Source organism: Dama dama, chromosome 30 (assembly GCF_033118175.1).
Source record: "Dama dama isolate Ldn47 chromosome 30, ASM3311817v1, whole genome shotgun sequence".
In the NCBI taxonomy this organism is placed as follows: Eukaryota; Metazoa; Chordata; class Mammalia; order Artiodactyla; family Cervidae; genus Dama; species Dama dama.
In genome coordinates this window covers 15166064-15185672 of record NC_083710.1, presented here as the reverse complement: position 1 = coordinate 15185672, position 19609 = coordinate 15166064, and the positions used below count along the sequence as shown (strand labels likewise).

Genomic DNA, 19609 nt, shown 5'->3' with positions numbered 1-19609 from the left:
GCCCGAACCGGAACCAAGAAGGCGTTAACTCCAGTCTAGCTACGGCGAAGGCAGAGCGACTCCCAGCGAGATGAGGCCCTCAGGTCTCCCGGCGCCAGGATCCCGTCAACGGGCCGCCCTCCGGAAGTGGCTCCCGGAAAAGAACACGTAGCTGAGAGCGTCAAGGGTCGCGAAAGTCTTGGCTGCCTCTGGGGAGCCATGATGAGAGCCGTAGGGGAAAATGGAGCTCAATGTGCCGTGCGTTACTGACAGACGTACAAACGTCTCCCAAACGCCACACGGTCCTGAGGGGTAGCTGTACGGTACAAGGGTCCTACTGAGTTACCGCGCCCGGAGGCTCTCGGGTAGTGTGCGCGCGCACTAGGACGGAGGGCGAGCGTGGCCCGCCGCGGCCTCCGTAACCATGGCTGCGATGGGGCGGGGCCTGCGCGGCCGGTCAGCGGCCGAGGGGGCGGGGTCCGGAGAGTCGGTCCTCCACGGTCCCAGCCCGCCCCGCGCCCGCATTTCACCTCCCCTCCCCCCTCCCCTCAGCAGGCTGCGCGGCTGCTCGTTGGCTACTTAGGACGGAAGCTCGGTGGGTGATTCTCCAGAAGTTTCCCCCTTGGGCGGCGGCGGCGGCGGCGGCGCTGGTAACCCCGGGAAGAGCAGCTCCGGCAGCGGGAACCGTGACGATTAGAGATGGCGGCGGCGGCGGCGGGTCCTGCGGCTGCCGCGAGGTGCGCGTTTTTCTTTTCCTTTGGTGTAATTGGCATCCCCCCCCTCCCCCCCGCCCCTTTCTTTGGTTCGTGAGCCTTGCTTGAAGTCCTTCTTTTCCTGGCAGGTTGTTCCGGAGCTTCTCAGATTCCCTCATCGAGCAGGACCCCCAGGCGGCGTTAGAGGTGAGACAGCCTGTGCCCCGGGGCAGGCGGCCGCGTCGGGTTCCTCCCGGTTCTGTCTTCCGGGGGTCGGGGCCGCTGCTGCTTGCGCGGGTCAGCCCAGATGTTGACAGCCTCCGCCCCTCCTTTTTCTTCCCTGCGGCGGCCTGGTTACATTGAATCCTTAGTCGGGTCCCCTTCCCACCCCTGGTCCCTTTATGCATCCTTGGAGCTCCTTAGCGTAACCTTCTTCTGTCTTAGGGATCCTGCATCGTGGGCCTCAAGGGACTTTTTTTTTTTTTTTTTAACGGCATTTGTGACTAGAACAAAAAGTGAAATCTCGGCTCGATGTTTGTTCATTCGGATTTTCGTTTGGATATCATCCTTGATTATTTTTATGTTCCCGGTTGTGTGCTGAGGGCCTGTCTGAACTCACACCACTGGGACAGAAACCTTTTCCCCTTGTGTGCCTGAAAATTTCCAGGCGTCCCTGTTTCTCTTCATTATTCACGCATTTGTTTCATTTCTCAAAACAATTTCTTGGCGGGGGAGGGGCTGCTGTGTGGAAGGCACTGGTTGCTATGGATTAAAGTCTTAATTTATACAGTTAAATGACTTGTAAAGCACTTTGTGTGCAGTGAAAGACTCTAAAGCTGTAAAGGAAGCCAAAAGAGTGAGTTAAGTAATAATTTGAAGTAAATCAGAGAGCCCAAGCTAAGAATACGTGAGGCAGGTGGGTCTCAAAATTAGCCAGGGGTTTCTTGTTTTGAAGCTTAAAAAGAGAGGAGACTTTGTTTTGCTGTTCTAATCTAACATGTGTAAGGTTAGGAATTTGAGGCAAGAGAATCTTTGTCTTGGCTGTGACTTCTGAAAGAAATTGACTCATGGTTAGCAGAGGAGGTGACATTTGAGAAGAGGCACGAGGGAGCGAGCTTGGAAGCTCTGCGGAAGGATTATTTCAGGCAGGAAGAGGAGCCAATGTCAAGATCCTGAAGTAGGAGTGAAGTTGGCCTGCACAGGGAGCAGCGAGAAAGCCTGTTTGGTTAGGGTGGGATGAAAGGAGTGAGAGAGGAGGGGGAGAGGAAGCCAAGGCCGGATCCATTGGTGCCTTTTATCTGTAGCTTGGACTATGTTTTGGGGGGGGGTTGGGATATGAAGACCTTAAAATGAAGCGGTTGATTACTCCTGTGCTGGGATTTTTTCCTAGTGATTCTTCTGAGGTCACTGTTAGAATAATGTTACCAGAGGCACTGAGAATTTTTCTCTACAGTTCCTTATTTCAGCTAAGTAGCTGTTTTCAGAGTCTACATTTGTATGGTCCTCTTAGGCCCTGTACCTCCTTTGGAAATCTAGTTTGTATAATAGTTGCTATTAAAAAAATATTAATATAATGGATTGTCATTTTACATCTGAATTATTTTACTTATAAAATTATGTATTGACGTGTGGTATGTAACACAAATCTAAAGTTTCTTCCCAGCCAATAATTCCTCTTACCCATCTGTTCTGAACTACATCACCATCAGTTTTCCTTGGACTTCATACAGACAGTATTATACGATATCAAACAGCATCATACTTAATTGAGTAGCTACTCTGTCTTGCTTTAAACTTTATGTGAGATACATCCATAAGTTTGTGGGAAGGGATAATTCTTTTTCATTGCTGTGTAGTATTCCACTGTATTAATATAGCACTGTTTAACAGTGGACATCTGGGATATTTCTAGTTGTTAATATGAATAAAACCACTGTGGATTTTCTTATACATGTGTTTTGCTGAACACACATGCACTCCTTTCTTTTGAGAGTGCATTTTTTTTTTTTTTCCTTTCTAGGAGTGAAATTGCATAGTGTAGGTGTGTGGTTAGCTTTAGTACATTTGTCCTTAAAGTGTGGTTCTTGGACCAGCAGCATTTGCATCACTTAGGAATTCCTTAGAAATGTAAATTCTTGGATGCCCCCTCCCTCACATTTTCTTTTTCTTTCCTCTTTTTTTTTGGTGGAGGGGCACTACGTGATGTGGCATCTGAGTTCCCCAAGCAGTAATGGAATCCATCCCTGCTGCAGTGGAAGTGAGGACTGCCAGGGAATTCCCCACTGCAGATTTTCTGAACATACTTATGGCTCCTATAGGCCAGTACGCCTTACCCTTCCTTTTTACAGAAGGAAACAGACCCAAGGAAATCCAGGTGATCCGTCACAGAGATGTGTACAGCCAGGTAGAGGCAGAATAGGGGCCTGAGGACAGGAGTTTCCTGCTCTTAGTCTAGTGCTGTGGTGGTTTCCAAAAGTGTTATCCCAGACCCTTCGCAGGAGCATCACCTGGGAATTTGTTAGAAATGTGAATTCTCAGGACCTGCCACGGACCTGAGTCAGAAACCCAGAGTGGGGAGGATGGTCATGGTAAGAACCAGCCTGTGTTAAGAGGAAATGTCCTTTTTAAATCTTGAGATGATCTTCTCACCGGGTTAAACAGGTGAATGTTAATTCCTAGATAATTGGTAATAATGAGTAGGGCCGGAACCTTGATGAGAAGAGTCAGTTTCCCCCTCGCTTTTCCCAAGGGCTGGTTTAAAGTAATTGTTTTGAAATTAAGGTCACTAGATATTATAGCAGTTAAAGTGTCACATTTTTATATAACACCATCCTATTAAGAATAAAGAGAAAGTGTATCAAGCTGATTACATGTTTCATTAAACAAACAATGTATATTAGTGTAGAAGGCTGTACTGGGAGCCAGCAATCTAAAGATGAAAATACTGTAGTGAGGGAGTTTGTGGTCTAGAAGAGAGAGAGAGGCAAGTCAACAGGTCATTAGAATATAAGATAAATGCTCTAGTGGAGTGGTGTATAAGCTACAGTAGAATAGAGGCCAACTGGGGAAGTAAAAAAATCTTTGTAGAGGAAGTCTCAATTCAGCAGAGAGAGAAAACGTTTATGTGGATTATAAGGATCTTTTGAGGCCCAATATGAGTGGTGCTTAAGAGCATTGGCTCTGGAATCAGACTGCTTGGGTCTACCATATCTTGGTTTCAGGAAAGTTCTGGCTTTCTTCTTGATCAGACTTCCTGTCCGTAAAATGGGACTGACTGGGACTACTGAAAAAGATGATTATAATGACAAGCAATGTAAAGTCCAAGAGTGAGGCCCTTGAGGTAGGCATCTTGGAGAGTCTTTACTCTCTAAGTTCTCACCCCAGTGGCTCTCTTTCTGTTACTCAGGTGTGTTGGACTCAGGCCTCGTGCAGGGCCTTTGGACTTGCAGCAGTTATTTTGCCTAGAATGTCCTCTCTATTGACTATTGTTTTGTTGGAAATGCCCGTCACTTTAGATTTCATCTGAAATGTCACCTTCTCAGGGACGCTGTCTTCTGACTACTTTATCTGAATGAGGCCCCAATGTAAGCTTCAGGGGAGCCGCGGTTTCGTGTATCTGGTTACCACTGTGTTCTAAGTGTAGTGCCTGCGATGTGGTAGGCGCTCAGATGTATTAAATGATTCCTGCTGTAATTCTTGGAACAGCTGTGCAGTGCATTTTACTAACAAGGAAGCTGAGGCTAAAGAGATGAACTTACTCAGGTTATCGAGTTTGGGTTCAGGGCATGAAGCTGGTCCTCTGGAGGAGTGGGTAGGATTGAGGTGTATGATATAATTAAATGTTTGTGAGCTGACTTTGAAGTAGCTGACCACAGATAGCTTTGTTGAGGGCATAGCAGGTTGGAATAAAACATACCAGTTCTACATGATTATGTGATGTTTTTCCAGCACTGCTTTTTAGGAAGGGAGGAAGGGAGAAGGCTTGGTATTCTTGTTTATCCATGATTGGGGATTAGCTGTGACTGGAAGAAAGTGGAAAGTGGAGATAGCATGAGACACCTAGAGCTAAAGGCCTTTAGACATTCGGTCAGTCTGGGCAGTCTGCTTTTGCTTTTAATCTTAATAAGTTACCTTTCTGGTTAGCATTTTAAAAAAGCCTAAAGCTCTAAAGATTTGGAAGTTAGTTTTCCAAGATCCAAATCTTAAACAATGTTAATTTCTTAAAAGGTAGTTTCCCCCCTGTAGTTCTGTGTTATCAGGGTACTTAACTTTCTTTACCATTATCTTGGTAGAGATTTCAGTGTAATTATATTTTACACTTCAATAGATTTCATTACTTTTGAGAACTATCAATTGCTCAACTATAGCAACTCGTGAGAAATACGGTATCTTTGGATATGTTTCATGTAAGTCTGCATTAAATAGCCTTTTTGCTGCTGTGATTCAAGAGTCAGCACCGAAGTCCTTGCTTTTTGCGATCCCTCCCTTCAGTCAGCAGCCAGTGACTAGCAGCTGTTGTCACAGGAACAGTAGCAACACTGAAAACATGCCCCAAGTCAGAGGTAGTTCAGACAGCACAATTATTTTAACTTAACCTTTTTTGGCTTTGTTATATTGTATATTCCTTATTCAAAATAAAAATTTATTGTTGTATTTTATTCATGAAATACAAGTTGGTGTGTTATAAACTTCTGTTTGTGTTGGGTGATTTGGGATAACTTTTTTTATTAACACCGAAGTAAGTCAGTTGCTTATTTAACCGAATCACCCTAGTTGGTTCTTCTTATCCAACAATTGGTTTGTGTTTTTAAAGGTCATTTGCAAGTGGATTGTTCAAAATTCATAAGTTTATACCTGACTCCTTAAGAAAAGGAGTATTTTATGCATCTGTCAACCTCTAGTGTCTGGCCTGTGTTTGTTTCAAAATATATGTTTAAAAATACTTTTTGAATTGATGAACCAGATGTCGTTATAATATGACAGCCTTTTTGACCTATAGTATGCCTGTTCTTGGTGAGGAGAGGTTGGAAATTTGATTTAGGGAGTAGGTACGTAAGCCATCAGCTGTTTTCCCAATTGTTTGAAATTTTAGTGCGAGAAGGTGTTTTTAGCTTAAGTATTTCATTAGGAAGCGTTGAGTTAGTACAGATGTTAGATGGTGTGTGAAAGAAACTTGGAGTAAAGTAATTTTACCAGGAGGCAGTGCATAGTGGTTAAAATTTGATTTGGAGTCAGACAGACTTGGACTTGAATCTGTCTCTGGCACAGTCACTGACCAGGATGTGAGGGGATGGATTTTCACCACACGCTGTAGTGAGAGGGTGGAGGGTCTGGAGATGTTTGAGGAACACCGAGGAGCCCATTGTGGAACAAGGGAAAGAGTTTTAAAGACGTGAGATACAAGAGAGAGCTGAGGGTTCTGTCAAGGAGGGCCTTAACCGATCATTGGAGCACTTGGGCCTTTGCTCTGAGTCACCTAGAAAGGCCTTGGAGAGTTTTGAACAGAGATTTAGTAGCAGGATCTAATTTTCATTACTGCTTGAATCAGGGTGATAGGAGTTAAGATGGTAAAACATTGCTTTAGATTTTAGGTATATTGGGTTGTAGGTATATGATTACCAAGTATAATACACATTGCTTTGTGAGAATCACACTACAGGGTTTAAGCAGAGCCTCATGTATGACTACTGAAGTAATTTTACTTAACTAAGAAAACTACCAGAATCCCTAGATGTGTGGGTAAATGGCTGTTGAATCAAAGCCTCTCTGTTTGCCTGCATTTGTCCTTGGCCTCACTAATCATGCTCTCTTCTTGCATTGTTATTGTTCCAGCTAACACATACTATGACTGCCCAGAGTGGCAGAGGTTTTAATTGTTCTTTAATTCTTGATCTGTTAGTAGTAGCTACCTATGAGATACTGTATCTGGCTGGGCTTTTGATAGAATGTTGTAATTTCTTAGGCCATTGACAAGAGGATAGGAGAGGGCCAGGTAAGCTTGCTTATTTATTTATTGGTTCCATTAACCTCCTGAGCTCTAGATTTAACTTTCAGTTCTTAAAAACTATTGGGCAGCTTCACATTTTCTAGGGATCTTAAATTCTACATGGACTTTGAATCTTCTCCAAATTAGAAGGGGAAAATCAGTGATGGTCAATGTATATCAACTAAACGCTTCAGAATAAATCATGTGATAATAATTACCATTTATTGAATTCCTACTGTAGGCTGGAAACTGCTAAGTGCTTTGCATAGATATTACATTCGATTGTGGGCTTTCAAAGGGAGAAGGGGGCATGTTGATCCTCTTGCAGAGAAAGGCTCCAAGCTTGTTTCCCTGTTATCTTACCTCCAAATAGCTTGTGATAATAGGTTATTTTATTAAAGATCATGTTTAATTAGAATTCAGTGACTTTTAAAAAACATTTACTGACACTCAGCATGTTTGTATTTGTAGGAGCTGACTAAGGCTTTGGAGCAGAAACCAGATGATGCACAGTATTACTGTCAAAGAGCTTATTGTCACATTCTTCTTGGAAATTACAGTGGTAACTTTCCTTACAAAGTATATTGTCTCTATAAGTAACTTACACACTTTGCCCAAGATACAGTGAATCAAATAAAACAGAGGTTATCTTCCAGGACTTGTAACTTGATCTTTCATACAAGGTGAAGTAGCCAAAATATGACAAGCATTATGTTGCGTGTCACTCATTTAAATTTTACCATTGTCCATTCTTGCTGCAGTGGGTGTAGAATTTGTAAGATTTCATTTTTGGTTCTTGGATGTGCTAACAAAGGATAGCATCACATTTACTAATTTACAGAGCATTTGAATGAATTCTCTTCTTTTTTTTATGAAAAGAATATATTCTATATTCTGTAATTTTAATTATTCTGGATAGAGAATCTGAGTAGGGAAAAATTGAATACCTTGAGTCAAACTACATGAATGATGTTAATGAATTATCTGAACTTTGTGATACAGAGCTTTATTCATTTCCTGAAGAGCTTGAAGATTAGGTCAATAGGAATGTATGAGGGTAATTTTATCTCAGATTAGCTTTTCCTGTTTTCAAGTCATTTGTCCATTTCACCAGCTTGAAAACTTAAAAATCTGAGACTAATTCAAATTTTGTGTGTACTATTTCTTAGGATCCATAAGTAACTGACCAAAAAACCCACTTTTTCATCTGCAGATGCTGTTGCTGACGCAAAAAAATCCCTTGAACTTAATCCAAATAGTTCCACTGCTCTGCTGAGAAAGGGGTAGGCAGTAACTACTCTTCTTGTTGGGTCTGGACTATATGTGGTTAAATGAATTAATTGTAAGCTTTTTTCCCTTTTTAAAAAAAAATTATTTATTTTAGTTGGAAAATAATTACAATATTGTGATGGTTTTTGCCATACATCAGTATGAGTCAGTCATAGGTATACGTGGTCCCCTCATCCTGAACCTACTCTCCCTGTAAACTTTATGTAAATAGTAAACTCTGTGTTTATACATTTTATAGCTGAGGTAGGATTCAATTTTTGGTATATTTTATACTTTTATTGTATTAACTGCAGTATGTAATGAGATACACTGTGTGTGTGTGTATAGTTTAAAATAGTGATGATTGAAATAACTGCAGAGTATAGATGAAACTGAATGATGTCAAATCCCTTTTTTGTGTCATCATTTGAAATTTACTGTGTTTAACTGACTAGAGAACATCTATTTCTCACCTAAGCTGTACAGACTACACTTCAAGATGACTCTGTGTCCCTGGACTTTATATCCCAGCTTGTTTCTGTTAATAAGTGTAACTTTAAGAATCAGAAGCTTCTTTAATTCCTTAGTGTAACTATATTTTGGAATAAGCAAGTATGTACAGTTAAGAAATTCCTTCTGAAATGAATTCCACATTTTTAATGGGAATTAGATGTTACCCTGGTGACTCAGATGATAAAGAATCTGCCTGCAATGCAGGAACCTGGGTTCAGTCCCTAGGTGAGGAAGATCCCCTGGAGAAGAAAATGGCAACCCACTCCAGTATTCTTGCCATGGTCAGAGGAGCCTGGCAGGTTGCAGTTCATGGGGTCACAGAGTCAGACACCACTGAGCGACTGACACACACGGATGCTACAGTTGAGTACTTTAGAACATCTGTTGGCTTATTAACATGCTTCAATTCTTTTAAAAAAAGAGAAACTTGTTTTTTTTTTTTTAAAGAGAAAGAAAGCTATGTTTCATGATCTTACATGTGTATGCTTGTTTTTAATATGCAGGATATGTGAATACCATGAAAAAAACTATGCTGCTGCTCTAGAAACTTTTACAGAAGGACAGAAATTAAATAGTAAGTATTATAATTATATGTTAGTAAACTAGTCCATCATACCTGTGTATCTTAAATACCATAGCTGAATCTTGATAGTATAACCTCAAGTTAATTATAGAAACACTTTTTTCCTCTCTTAATGACATTTCGTGTTGGTTGCAGAGTTTGAGTTTACTTAAAACTTGATTAAATTGGCCTTTCTTAGCATTTAGATCACAGAAAAACTGTATCATTAGAAGCAAAAGAACTGTTTAAACAATAGGTGTGCTCCCAGTACTGGTCTGGCTTTTTATTTTTTCCTAATGGACAAGTGTAAGTTTAACTTGCTCTCACGTTATGAAGTCTATTTAAGTTATTATTCAGATTGCTGAGATAAGGAAATTTTAGAACAAAGATTTTTATTCAGAGGTGAAGTGTAAGTTTGGGTAAAGTATGATAGGGTATAGAAGAAACATGGAACTTTGAGAGTATTGTGAGTTTCTAATACTGTCTTTTTGAGAGAAATAGATGAAAATTATCCCAACAGTGTGGATATCTATGTACAATATGTAGAACTTGTTAAGAGCCAAGTATCAAAAAAAATCTGCAAGATACAAAACAGTGTCAGTAATCTCGTAGATAATTATGGACAACATAGTCTTAACTGTGTTCTCTCATTTTATCTCCATCTTATGATAGAGTGTTAACCACAGTTCTCTAAGGCAGTAGTTCCTAGCTGGGGATGATTTTCCTCCGTGGGGGATGTTTGGAGTGTCTGCAGTGATTTTTGACTCTCCTGACTGGTGGATGGGGGGGTATACCATTGACATCTTGTGAGGGACGCTGCTCAACATCCTGAACAGGACAGTCCCCACAACAGAAGCATCTGGTCCTAGATGTCAGTAGTGCTGAGGTTGAAAACCCTCGTACAAAAGTCGTATATGATTATACTTTATACATTAAAATATATACTGCTGCTGCTGCTGCTAAGTTGCTTGGGTCATGTCCGACTCTGTGCGACCCCATAGATGGCAGCGCACCAGGCTCCCCTGTCCCTGGGATTCTCCAGGCAAGAACACTGGAGTGGGTTGCCATTTCCTTCTCCAGTGCATGAAAGTGAAAAGTGAAAGTGAAGTCGCTCGGTCGTATCCGACTCTTAGTGACCCCATGGACTGCAGCCCACCAGGCTCCTCCATCCATGGGATTTTCCAGGCAAGAGTACTGGAGTGGGGTGCCATTGCCTTCTCCGTAAAATATATATGACTTTGAATATTTGCTTTTCTGCTGTGTACCTACTTAAGAAGGGTGACAAGACCAACTTTGCAAACAGAACCTGCAAATTAGGAAAGAAGAGATCTAGGCAGTAGGAGTTACTCTCAAACTTGGTTATCCCAAGCATGGTATGTGAATAATATGGCTCTTCAGTTACCAAGCCAGCATGTATCCACTTGGCAAGTTCTAGAGTCCAGTTTTCTTGGTGCCTTGATACATGCTTGAAAATGCTGATGAAACGTGTCACTTCATCTTTAGATTTCTAAGCCCCGTTTCTTCTTTTTTTTTGAGCAACAGAAAGTTCCCTGCTTAAGTTCCTTCCTTGACACTTTATTATCATGCTGTTGTTGACTTTTGTCCTAGAATTATTTCAGAGGTAACCTCAGAAGAGGGTGTCTGCTCTTTGGTAAAATTTCTGTTGAGGATATTTAATTTAAAATCAAATTCATCTTTTAATTCCAGGAAAATCTTAGGTTAAACTGTTCAGCTTCCATTTTATTAGGGTAAAAAAATTTTAACTCCATATTACCTTTTTTCCTCTTTGATAGGAATCAGCTTATTTACTGATTAATTTGAATAATCGATTCTTCACATTTAGAATTTTTATATAAATGTTCACCTCTAAAATGTGTGTGTATGTAATTTAAGGCCTGTATAGTTAAATTCTGTCTGTAAATTAATGAATTAGAGAATTTCATTTTAAGAAATTTTAAACTTTGTGTTTTTCAGAATAATGGTACCTGCAGTTAGATTAAATTAGTAAACTTTTATTATGATCACTTCTAATAATTTTTCTTAACATTATATTTTATTAGATGCTATACTATGGCTCTTTACATACTGTCATTGCCCTGAGTCTACAGAAATAATTTGCTTATGTACATGTTTGCATTGCTGTCTATGCAGTGAACTGTGATTCACTGTATGTAGTGTCGTGGATGTCATGGAACTTAGAGATACGACAGGACTCTGCAGAATATAAAGATGCTTCTTGGTGTTGAAGGCATGGTCATAAGTAAAGCTGCTGAAAAAATAGTAGACAGGACAGGCAACTGCATTAGACAGCAAACAGGTGGACAGAGGCTTCTGGGCTTTAGCCCAGCTGCTGGTTGCCAGGTCTGCAGACCCCTCCTCCCCCAACTGACAGCATATTAGGAATCTGATTCAGGTCTGATTTTGTTGTGTGAGAGGAAGCTCTTTTAAGAGGAAAGGGTGAGGGCAGATGGAGATATCTGTATCTTGGAACCAATAAGGTTGACTGATTAAAGTTGATTTTTTAAAAATCAGAATTCTTCAGGATGAACAAAATAAATATTAAACCTAACTAATAGCTATAATATTAAGGATAGCTACACACTATTAGGACAGATGTTTTCATCTAACTTACTGTTGGATCCATAGTTTCTAGAACTGTGTTTGTAACCTAGGAGGTACGCAGTCAGTATTTGTTGAGTGAGTATGTTAGGTTGTGCAGATGAGTGTTGTTATAGTTTGTTCTTTCTAGGTGCAGATGCTGATTTCCTTGCTTGGATTAAAAGGTGTCAAGAAGCTCAGAATGGTAAGTGTGCAGATTTCCCATGGTCTTTGAATTTAAAAAGAAGTCAATGTTTGTAATTTTTTTTGTTTTGAACTTTATAACTTATAATTTAAGTAGTGCATGTTCTATTAGATTGGGATTTCCAAAGGTATTTTGATTTTTTTACATGGTTCCTTATGTTGAAAGGGAGATTTGAATGGATTTGTTTTGCAGTGGTAAGAAATTACTGAGGAGTCTCAAGTGACTCCAGCCTGTAAAATTAAACCACTTTCCCTTATTAGATATGCATGGAGAATTGGTTTCCTTAATAATATGTTTGTGCCTTAGAAATCATGTATGTAATTTTGTCTATACAGGTACTGTTATCTGAAAATGTTTTCTTTTTTATGTTTTTAATAGGATCACAGCCTGAGGTGGTAAGTCCAAAGTTTTTAATCCTTTGTGTTTTTACTTAATTATATTATTATTAAATACATTTGAGACGGTACTCCGAATGCACTTTCTGGCAGTTCCATATCTCTCTAGGACAGTTTTACTTATTTTCTTCCTCCAAATGCTGTCTCTTCCCTTCTTCCTTAGGAACAAGTTAGAGGCCACCAATGACCCAGGGCAGGTCCTTTAGATTTATTAATAATAGTTTAGGAAAGTTTGAATTGGCTAAAAAGAGTCAAACTTTGTTTCTCAGTGGTCAGCACAGATTGTTGCAGAGACCATGAACCAGGGTCAGACCATATCAGGAAGGCACCAGGGAAGGACTCCTCCATAGGTTTTTCCAGGGCAGTTTTGCCATTGTTAAGCCTGGAAGTGTTAATACTACATTCCTGAAAATGGTTTTTTAAATGTTACTGTTACTTTCAGTTTAGAGCATTGCTGAATCTTGGAACTGGATGTTTTATCTGTAATCTTTTCCAAACATATCTTCTGAAATTTTTCTCTTTTTTGCTGCTTTTATTTTAGAAGAAAAATGATTTTTGAAATGGAAACTCATAAAATTTTTTAAAATGTTGAATATTCTGATTTTTGTGAAGATGAGTATTATTTAACATTGATGTATACCATGCTTTGTAGGAAGTTTTCATGTAATTATTCCATATCAAAGTAACTGTAGCACTGGGTAAATTAATAATACAATGCATTTTTAATATGCAGTTACTAAACTAACTCGTAAATCTTTCTCTTTCGATTTGCCCAAATCAGTCTGCATCCCAGAGGACTCATCAGTCAAAAATCAAGTAAGGATTTCTTTTTCATAATGCGTGATAAATAAGCCTAAAGGGAAAAGAAGCCCTGTTATTAGTAAGCAAGTCCCTACCTGTCATTTAAGTATTTCTTAGTTTTTAAGATAAATCTTACTAAAGCCTTGAAAAACTATAGTTGTAAGTCCATTAACCAATTTGAATTAGTGCTCATATTAAGGTTAACTTAAAACTTGCTTCACATGGTTGCATATTATGTCATCTTTCCATATATTGAGAATAACCTCTTACGTTTAAGTTGTTGTTATTACATAGGTCAGTAAGTTAGTAGTAGACCTGATAATATTGTAACTTTACCTGCTTTTTATATTTGGAGTAAATTTTTCATGGAATAATTCTGCATGCATTGAAAGTTACTTGCAGAAGGCAGCAGTTACAATCATGAATGTAAGGAGCAAGTGAGGATCCCTGATACATGGTGTGTTTATTGAATCAGTGTGGGATTATTTTATATATATTCTATACTCCAAACACCGTAATTATTATTTAAGTTTATGTATCCTTCCCCTGCCCGGGGGGTAGGGTACATAAACTGAAATAATAATTATGCCGGGCAGGGGTAGGGTACATAAACTTAATAAATATGGTGTTTGGAGTATAGGATATATATAAAATAATCCCACAATGGTTTAATAAATATACCTCATATCAGTACACCGTGCTTCATCCTGGGAATGTAATAGTGGCAGAATAGATCAATAGCTCTTCTCTCATAGAGTTAATCTAGTCTAATATGAAAGTGAGGATCCCAGCTTTCAGAGGGAAAGATACACATGATTAGAATCTCTTGACACACCAATCTTCCCACATACTTTGAGATTGTAGATGTTGTATTTAATACTGTGCCTGACAGAATGAGTTGAATTATTTTATTTTATTTTTGAGTTGAATTATTTTAATTTTAGCTCATTTACTCCTGCTCCCTGTGCTCAGGACTGTTTGCCCCCAGCTTCAGTAAAGAGATCCTAGAATATGGGGTCAGGTCCAGTGTATCCCCTGCTACTGACTTAAACTGATTGCCGTATCCTTCTGAGCCTTTTTTGTTTTGTTTTTGTAAAATTGGGATAGAACTGTTTACTTCTTAATATTAGGTTGAAATGAGAGGGTAAAACTATTGCTGACTAGGACCGTGATCTGTTTAGGATAAATTTTATTGTTTATTCTTAAAATACCCTGGCGGTCCAGTGGTTAAGACTCCTGACTTCCACTGCAGGGGGCATGGGTTTGATCCCTGGTTGGGGAAATGATCCCGCATGCTGCGTGGCATGGCCAAAAAGAAAAAAAATTGGCTTAAGCACAACACTATTGGGGATACTTTAGAACTAAAAAATTATGTAAATTATTAAATCCACTGGAGAGAGTTGGGGCATCATCTACCTTATTTTCTCTTCCATTAGTATGTGAAAGTGAAGTGAAGTGAAGTCACTCAGTCGTGTCCGATTCTTTGTGACCCTATGGACTGTAGGGTCCATGGGATTTTTCCAGGCATGAATACTGGAGTGGGTTGCCATTTGGAATTGGTTACATAAAATTATTTCTGTGAGCCAGCAGCTGCTTTGCTATTTTGTTCCTCAAGGTGGAGCTCTTGTTGTTCATCAGATTGTAACTTTTATCTTGACGAAGCAAAGAAGCAACAACTTTAAGAAATTCAGAAGTTCTGTTTTAAGTTTCCTTTTTCTTTTTTAATAGGTATGACTGGTATCAAACAGAATCTCAAGTAATCATTACACTTATGATCAAGAATGTTCAGAAGAAGGATGTAAATGTGGAATTTTCAGAAAAAGAGGTCATTATAGTTTTTGAGTTATTTTTTATTGAGATTAAATACTTTTATTTATAAATGTGTGTGTGTGTTCAGTTGAGTCTGACTCTTTGCAACCCCAGGGACTGTAGCCCACCAGGCTCCTCTGTCCATGAAATTTTCCAGGCAAGAATAGTGGAGTGGGTTGCCATTTCCTACTCCAATTTGTAAATATAAATAAATATATATTGCAGAATAATTTATAGCAATCTATCAAGTATATGTCATTTCTTCCTGAGATAATATGGAAATGCTGATGAAAATCTGAAGCATTGCTTTTCCATTTGGATCATTTTAAGTTTTGAGACAAGAGTATTTATACTGTAGGTATAGCTGGATGTGCATTGCTTCCTCTTTAGAGTTGGGATTTAAAGCAGAACTTGGTAAATATAAAAGACACATTAGGGAAGTTTAGACACATTATAACCATTCTTTGGTTACATTTGTGTGGTACACTTAATGGAAAAGGTCTGCTTCTTTGATATGACTTTAACCATACTAAATGAGTATGACTTTTTTAATAACTTGGTTTCTTAGCATTTAATGGAAAACCTTGTGATAGATATTTAAGAGTTTGTGGTAGAACTAGATGTTTTGCACAAGAATGCTTTTTTTTTGTTGCATGCTGTACTATTTGGCCCTTGTATCTTGAGTTTCCTTGAGATTTAAATGTATAGTATATGTTATGAAACATACTCTGTTCTTTAATTAGGTATATAAGAATTTGTCTGAAGAATACCAGATTTTTTTATTTTATTTTTTTGATTGGAACATTTAGTCCATTTACATTTTTTCCCCCTTTTTTGTCATGGGCAGTGCTGTTTATTTTTGGAGTATAATTGCTTTACAGTGTTAGTTTCTGCTGGGCAACAAAGTGAAGCAGCTGTATGTATACATACATCCCTTTCCTCTTAAGCCTCCTCCTACCTTTCCCCGTACCACTCCCTGGATCATCCCGGAGCACTCAGCTGAGCTCCTGGTGCCGTATAGCAGCTTCTCACTGGCTGTTTCACACACCATAGTGTATACATGTCTCATCTACTTGCCCAGTTTGTCTCCCCTCCTCTTCTTCCCTTCCCCACCCCCGCCATGTCCACATATCTGTTCTCTGTTTTCTTCTCTGTTCCTGCCCTGCAAACAGGCTCATCTGTTACCATCTTTCTACATTCCAGATACATGCTTTGTTACACGATACTTTTGTTTTTGTCTTTCTGACTTCACTCTATGACACACTCTAGATCTATCCACATCACAAATGACCCAGTCTTGTTCCTTTTTATGGCTGAGTAGTAGTCCATCATGTATGTGTGTGTACACACCCATATATATGTATATATACACATCACGTTTTTATCCATTCATCTGTTTGATGCACGTTTAGGTTACTTTCATGTCTTGGCTGTTGTGAATAGTGCTGTAGTGAACGTTGAGGTACATGTGTCTTTTTGAATTATGAAGGATACCAGATTTTTAAAAAGGATTATTTTGAGATTCTTAAATCTTATATTCCGTATAAGGTTTTAAAAATACTCTGCAACAGTACTAAAATTCTGTAATTATAGTCAGCTTAAGTACTTTACCCTTCTTTAAATTAATTTATAAAATGTTCTCCTAATTTTATGTTCATTAGTTGTCTGCTTTGGTGAAACTTCCTTCTGGAGAGGATTACAGTTTGAAACTGAGACTTCTTCATCCTATAATACCAGAGCAGAGCACGTTTAAAGTACTTTCAACAAAGGTAAGACCATTGAAAAGGGTTGTCATTGGTAATCTTTTCAAAATACAGGAACATTGGTCATCTAATTATCCCTGTGGTTGTAAACTTAAGATCCTTCTAGCCACAAATGTTTAAATAAGAATGGTAATTTTTGAATAATAGTTTTCCCCCCTCCCCTAATTCTAGGAAAATGGAGTTTAAAAATCTAACCTCAGCAGTGTTTGTATGCTTATTAAGATCGGTATAGTGCTTCTTGATAAATAGTTTCCACTGAAGATACAATGATTAGCATCTTTTTAAGATTTGATACTCACAGTGTTTCATGTCTTGAACTTGTCAGTTTGGTCCGTTGTGATATATAAATGCTTTTCTCACGCTTCCTTATGGAGTTAAAAATACAGACTATTATAAAGATGAATCTGGTGTCTTGTTTTTTAGTAAAGCTGAATTTTAGGTTACTATGTAATGAGGGATTAATTAATTGCAGTTTGAATAACTATAATTTATAGATTTCTTTATATTTTCAAAAAGAGTAAAAATATGCAATAGAATTGAAATTCATGGAATATATCAGCTACCAGTCAGAAGATGTAGTGAGAGTGTGGTAGGATAGAAGTGTAATTTAGCAGAAAAAATACTGAACTGAAAATCAAAAAATCTGACTCTGGTTCCTTGCTTGCTCTGTAAGTGTAGACTAGTCACATATGATCATAGGGCATGATTTCCATTATCTTGTGAAAATGAGAGAACTGTGGACTTTGAAGTCTGAAATCCTTTCACCTGTAAGATTGCATGAGAGTGTATGATGAGAAAGAATGATATGAATAGATTTTTTGCATTACTACACCTTTTCTGTACACATGTCCTGCAGCTTAGTTGGTTATTTAACTTTTGAGCTGTGTGAATTTCCCACTCATAGACTAGAATCAGGGTTGGCTTATGTCATGAAGAATGATAACTGGGCCTGCAGGAAGAAGAAAGCATCTGCAGAGGGTTGGAGCAGGAAGTGCAAAGTAAAGAAGCAGTAGTGTTTGCATCTAGTTAAAAATGATCTGCTTAAAACTATTTGAAGAGTGAAACATACAAAGCTGTTTACTTAGGAGGCAGAGATAGGAAACCATTGTTTGGATGACAGAAAGTGAGAAAAAGGATGACATCTTATGAAGATTTTAGTCTTACCAGCCCTGTCTACATTGGACAGAATTTGTTTAATAATATTGGGTAAAATAAGTGGAGAACTATAACTCAATTTGACAGGGAGATAACACAACTGAGCGACTGAACGAACTGAAGTCAGAATATTAGGAGTTGGCATTTCTATACATCTTTCTGTTGAGAGATTGTTAATGCATGTCTTTTTGAAGTAATTTAAATTGATTTGTGTGAAAATATGGCAAATAACTTCAAAACCTGTTTCCACTTTGTGTAATGGAATAGGGTATTTGGTGACCACACAAGTCTGTGTGGCAAGAAGCGAGGCTGTAACTAAGCCCTGTCACATTTTTTATTCTCCTTTGAATCTTGTGAGTGCTTGTTTGTAACCCTTCCCCAAAGCCCTCTTACTGTTTTCCCAACTTACCTTTTTCCCCCTTGGTCCTTTCTTTAAATGCGACATAGCTACTACCCTTCCCTGTATGGTAGTTTGTTTATATATACATGTATTTCCCTTACTTTCTGTAAGTCTTCTAAAGATAAGCTGTCATACTTGGGTCTCTGTATGTGCTTCAGGGAAAGTTGCCAGATAAAGTACAGGTGGTGGTGGTTTAGTCGCTAAGTCATGTCCGACTCTTGCAACCCCATGGACTGTAGTCCGCCAGGCTCCTCTGTCCAAGGGATTTTCCAGGCAAGAATACTGGAGTGGGTTGCCATTTCTTTCTCCAGAGGATCTTCCCGACCTAGGAATCGAACCCTGGTCTCCTGCATTGCAGGCAGATTCTTTACCAACTGAGCTATGAGGGAAGCCCTAAAGTACAGGATGTGCAATTAACTTTACATACAGTAAATAATTTTGAGATACAAACACGTTCCATTTGCTAAATTTGGCAGTCCTAGCCCTGTACACTGTATGTCATGAGTAGGTGGTCAGTAATTGTGCAGAGAATGAATTTAAATTGGGTTCTGATATTGGCCTTACCAAGTTTGCAGAGTTGTAATAAGTGTCTTCATTCTTAGGTTTACAGGTAAAAAGAAACTGAGGTTCAAGGACTTCAAATGCTTTCCCCAAATTTCAAGTTACTAAATTTGTTCAGCATGGCCCAGGAAGAATACTTAGATTTTTGTAAAGCAAGTGTTTCTTTTCTTAGGTTTGTCTAAGTTCTGGACTAAAGAATTTAGATTTGAAGGATATATTCTGGAGGATGATTATTTTTACTGTCCTAACCCAAAGTAATATATTTTACTTTGTTAAGCTATCTGTTTTTAAGCTGTGTTTTATGGGAAACAAATGGAAAGAATTGTACCTAATTAGATCCTAAGGGAAGTGACATTTTTGAATCCTTTTTTATACAGCAGAGGGAGTCAGTATTAAAATATTGAAAATAAAATCTTTCTCTGGGTTACTGAGGCTTATTTATTGATGTCACTAGAAGGGAAAAATAGTAATTTTCTTTTCATATGTTTGCAGGTGGATTGAGAAAAGGGTGCATTTTGCTTGGGAAAATCTGCTTGATACTAGAGATTCTGTAAAATCTGTGGTTTGAAAGGGCTGTTTCTTTGCCTTTTGAGAATCCTGTTTTCTTTCCCACCTTCAAATAGTGCATGTTGCATATTTATGTGTAACTGTTGCTTAAGTGTTATTCAAGTGAAATATAATTTGCAGTGAAGATAGGAAGAGGTAAGTACCCTTCAATTATTGAAATAGCATTTCTTAACTTTTTTTTTTTTTTTTTGCCATGCCACACGGCTTGCAGGATTTTAGTTCCTTAACCAGGGATTGAGCCTGGGCCCCAGCAGTGAAAGCGCCAAGTCCTAACCATTGGACTGCCAGGGAATTTCCCTTAACTAAATATTTTATAGTATAGTGTCTAATGTCTTTTTTTACAGTCAGAATTCA

At 38.7% G+C, this 19609-nt stretch overlaps 1 protein-coding gene across 2 annotated transcripts in view; it reads left to right on the top strand.

The window, feature by feature from the left end:
* Nucleotides 1–205: 205 nt before the first annotated feature.
* The window catches only part of SUGT1 (SGT1 homolog, MIS12 kinetochore complex assembly cochaperone), a 40554-nt gene continuing 21150 nt past the window's right edge, over nt 206–19609 (top strand). The window contains exons 1-11 of one of the 2 annotated variants that reach the window (XM_061133430.1): nt 206–344; nt 535–716; nt 821–878; nt 7129–7219; nt 7871–7940; nt 8943–9013; nt 11751–11804; nt 12183–12199; nt 12981–13015; nt 14729–14825; nt 16471–16578. In XM_061133430.1, coding sequence (XP_060989413.1) covers nt 679–716; nt 821–878; nt 7129–7219; nt 7871–7940; nt 8943–9013; nt 11751–11804; nt 12183–12199; nt 12981–13015; nt 14729–14825; nt 16471–16578 — 639 coding nt within the window. In that variant the 5' untranslated portion in view covers nt 206–344; nt 535–678. Of the gene's footprint in view, nt 345–531; nt 717–820; nt 879–7128; nt 7220–7870; nt 7941–8942; nt 9014–11750; nt 11805–12182; nt 12200–12980; nt 13016–14728; nt 14826–16470; nt 16579–19609 lie in introns of both variants that reach the window. The other variant, XM_061133429.1, reaches the window with a different exon arrangement.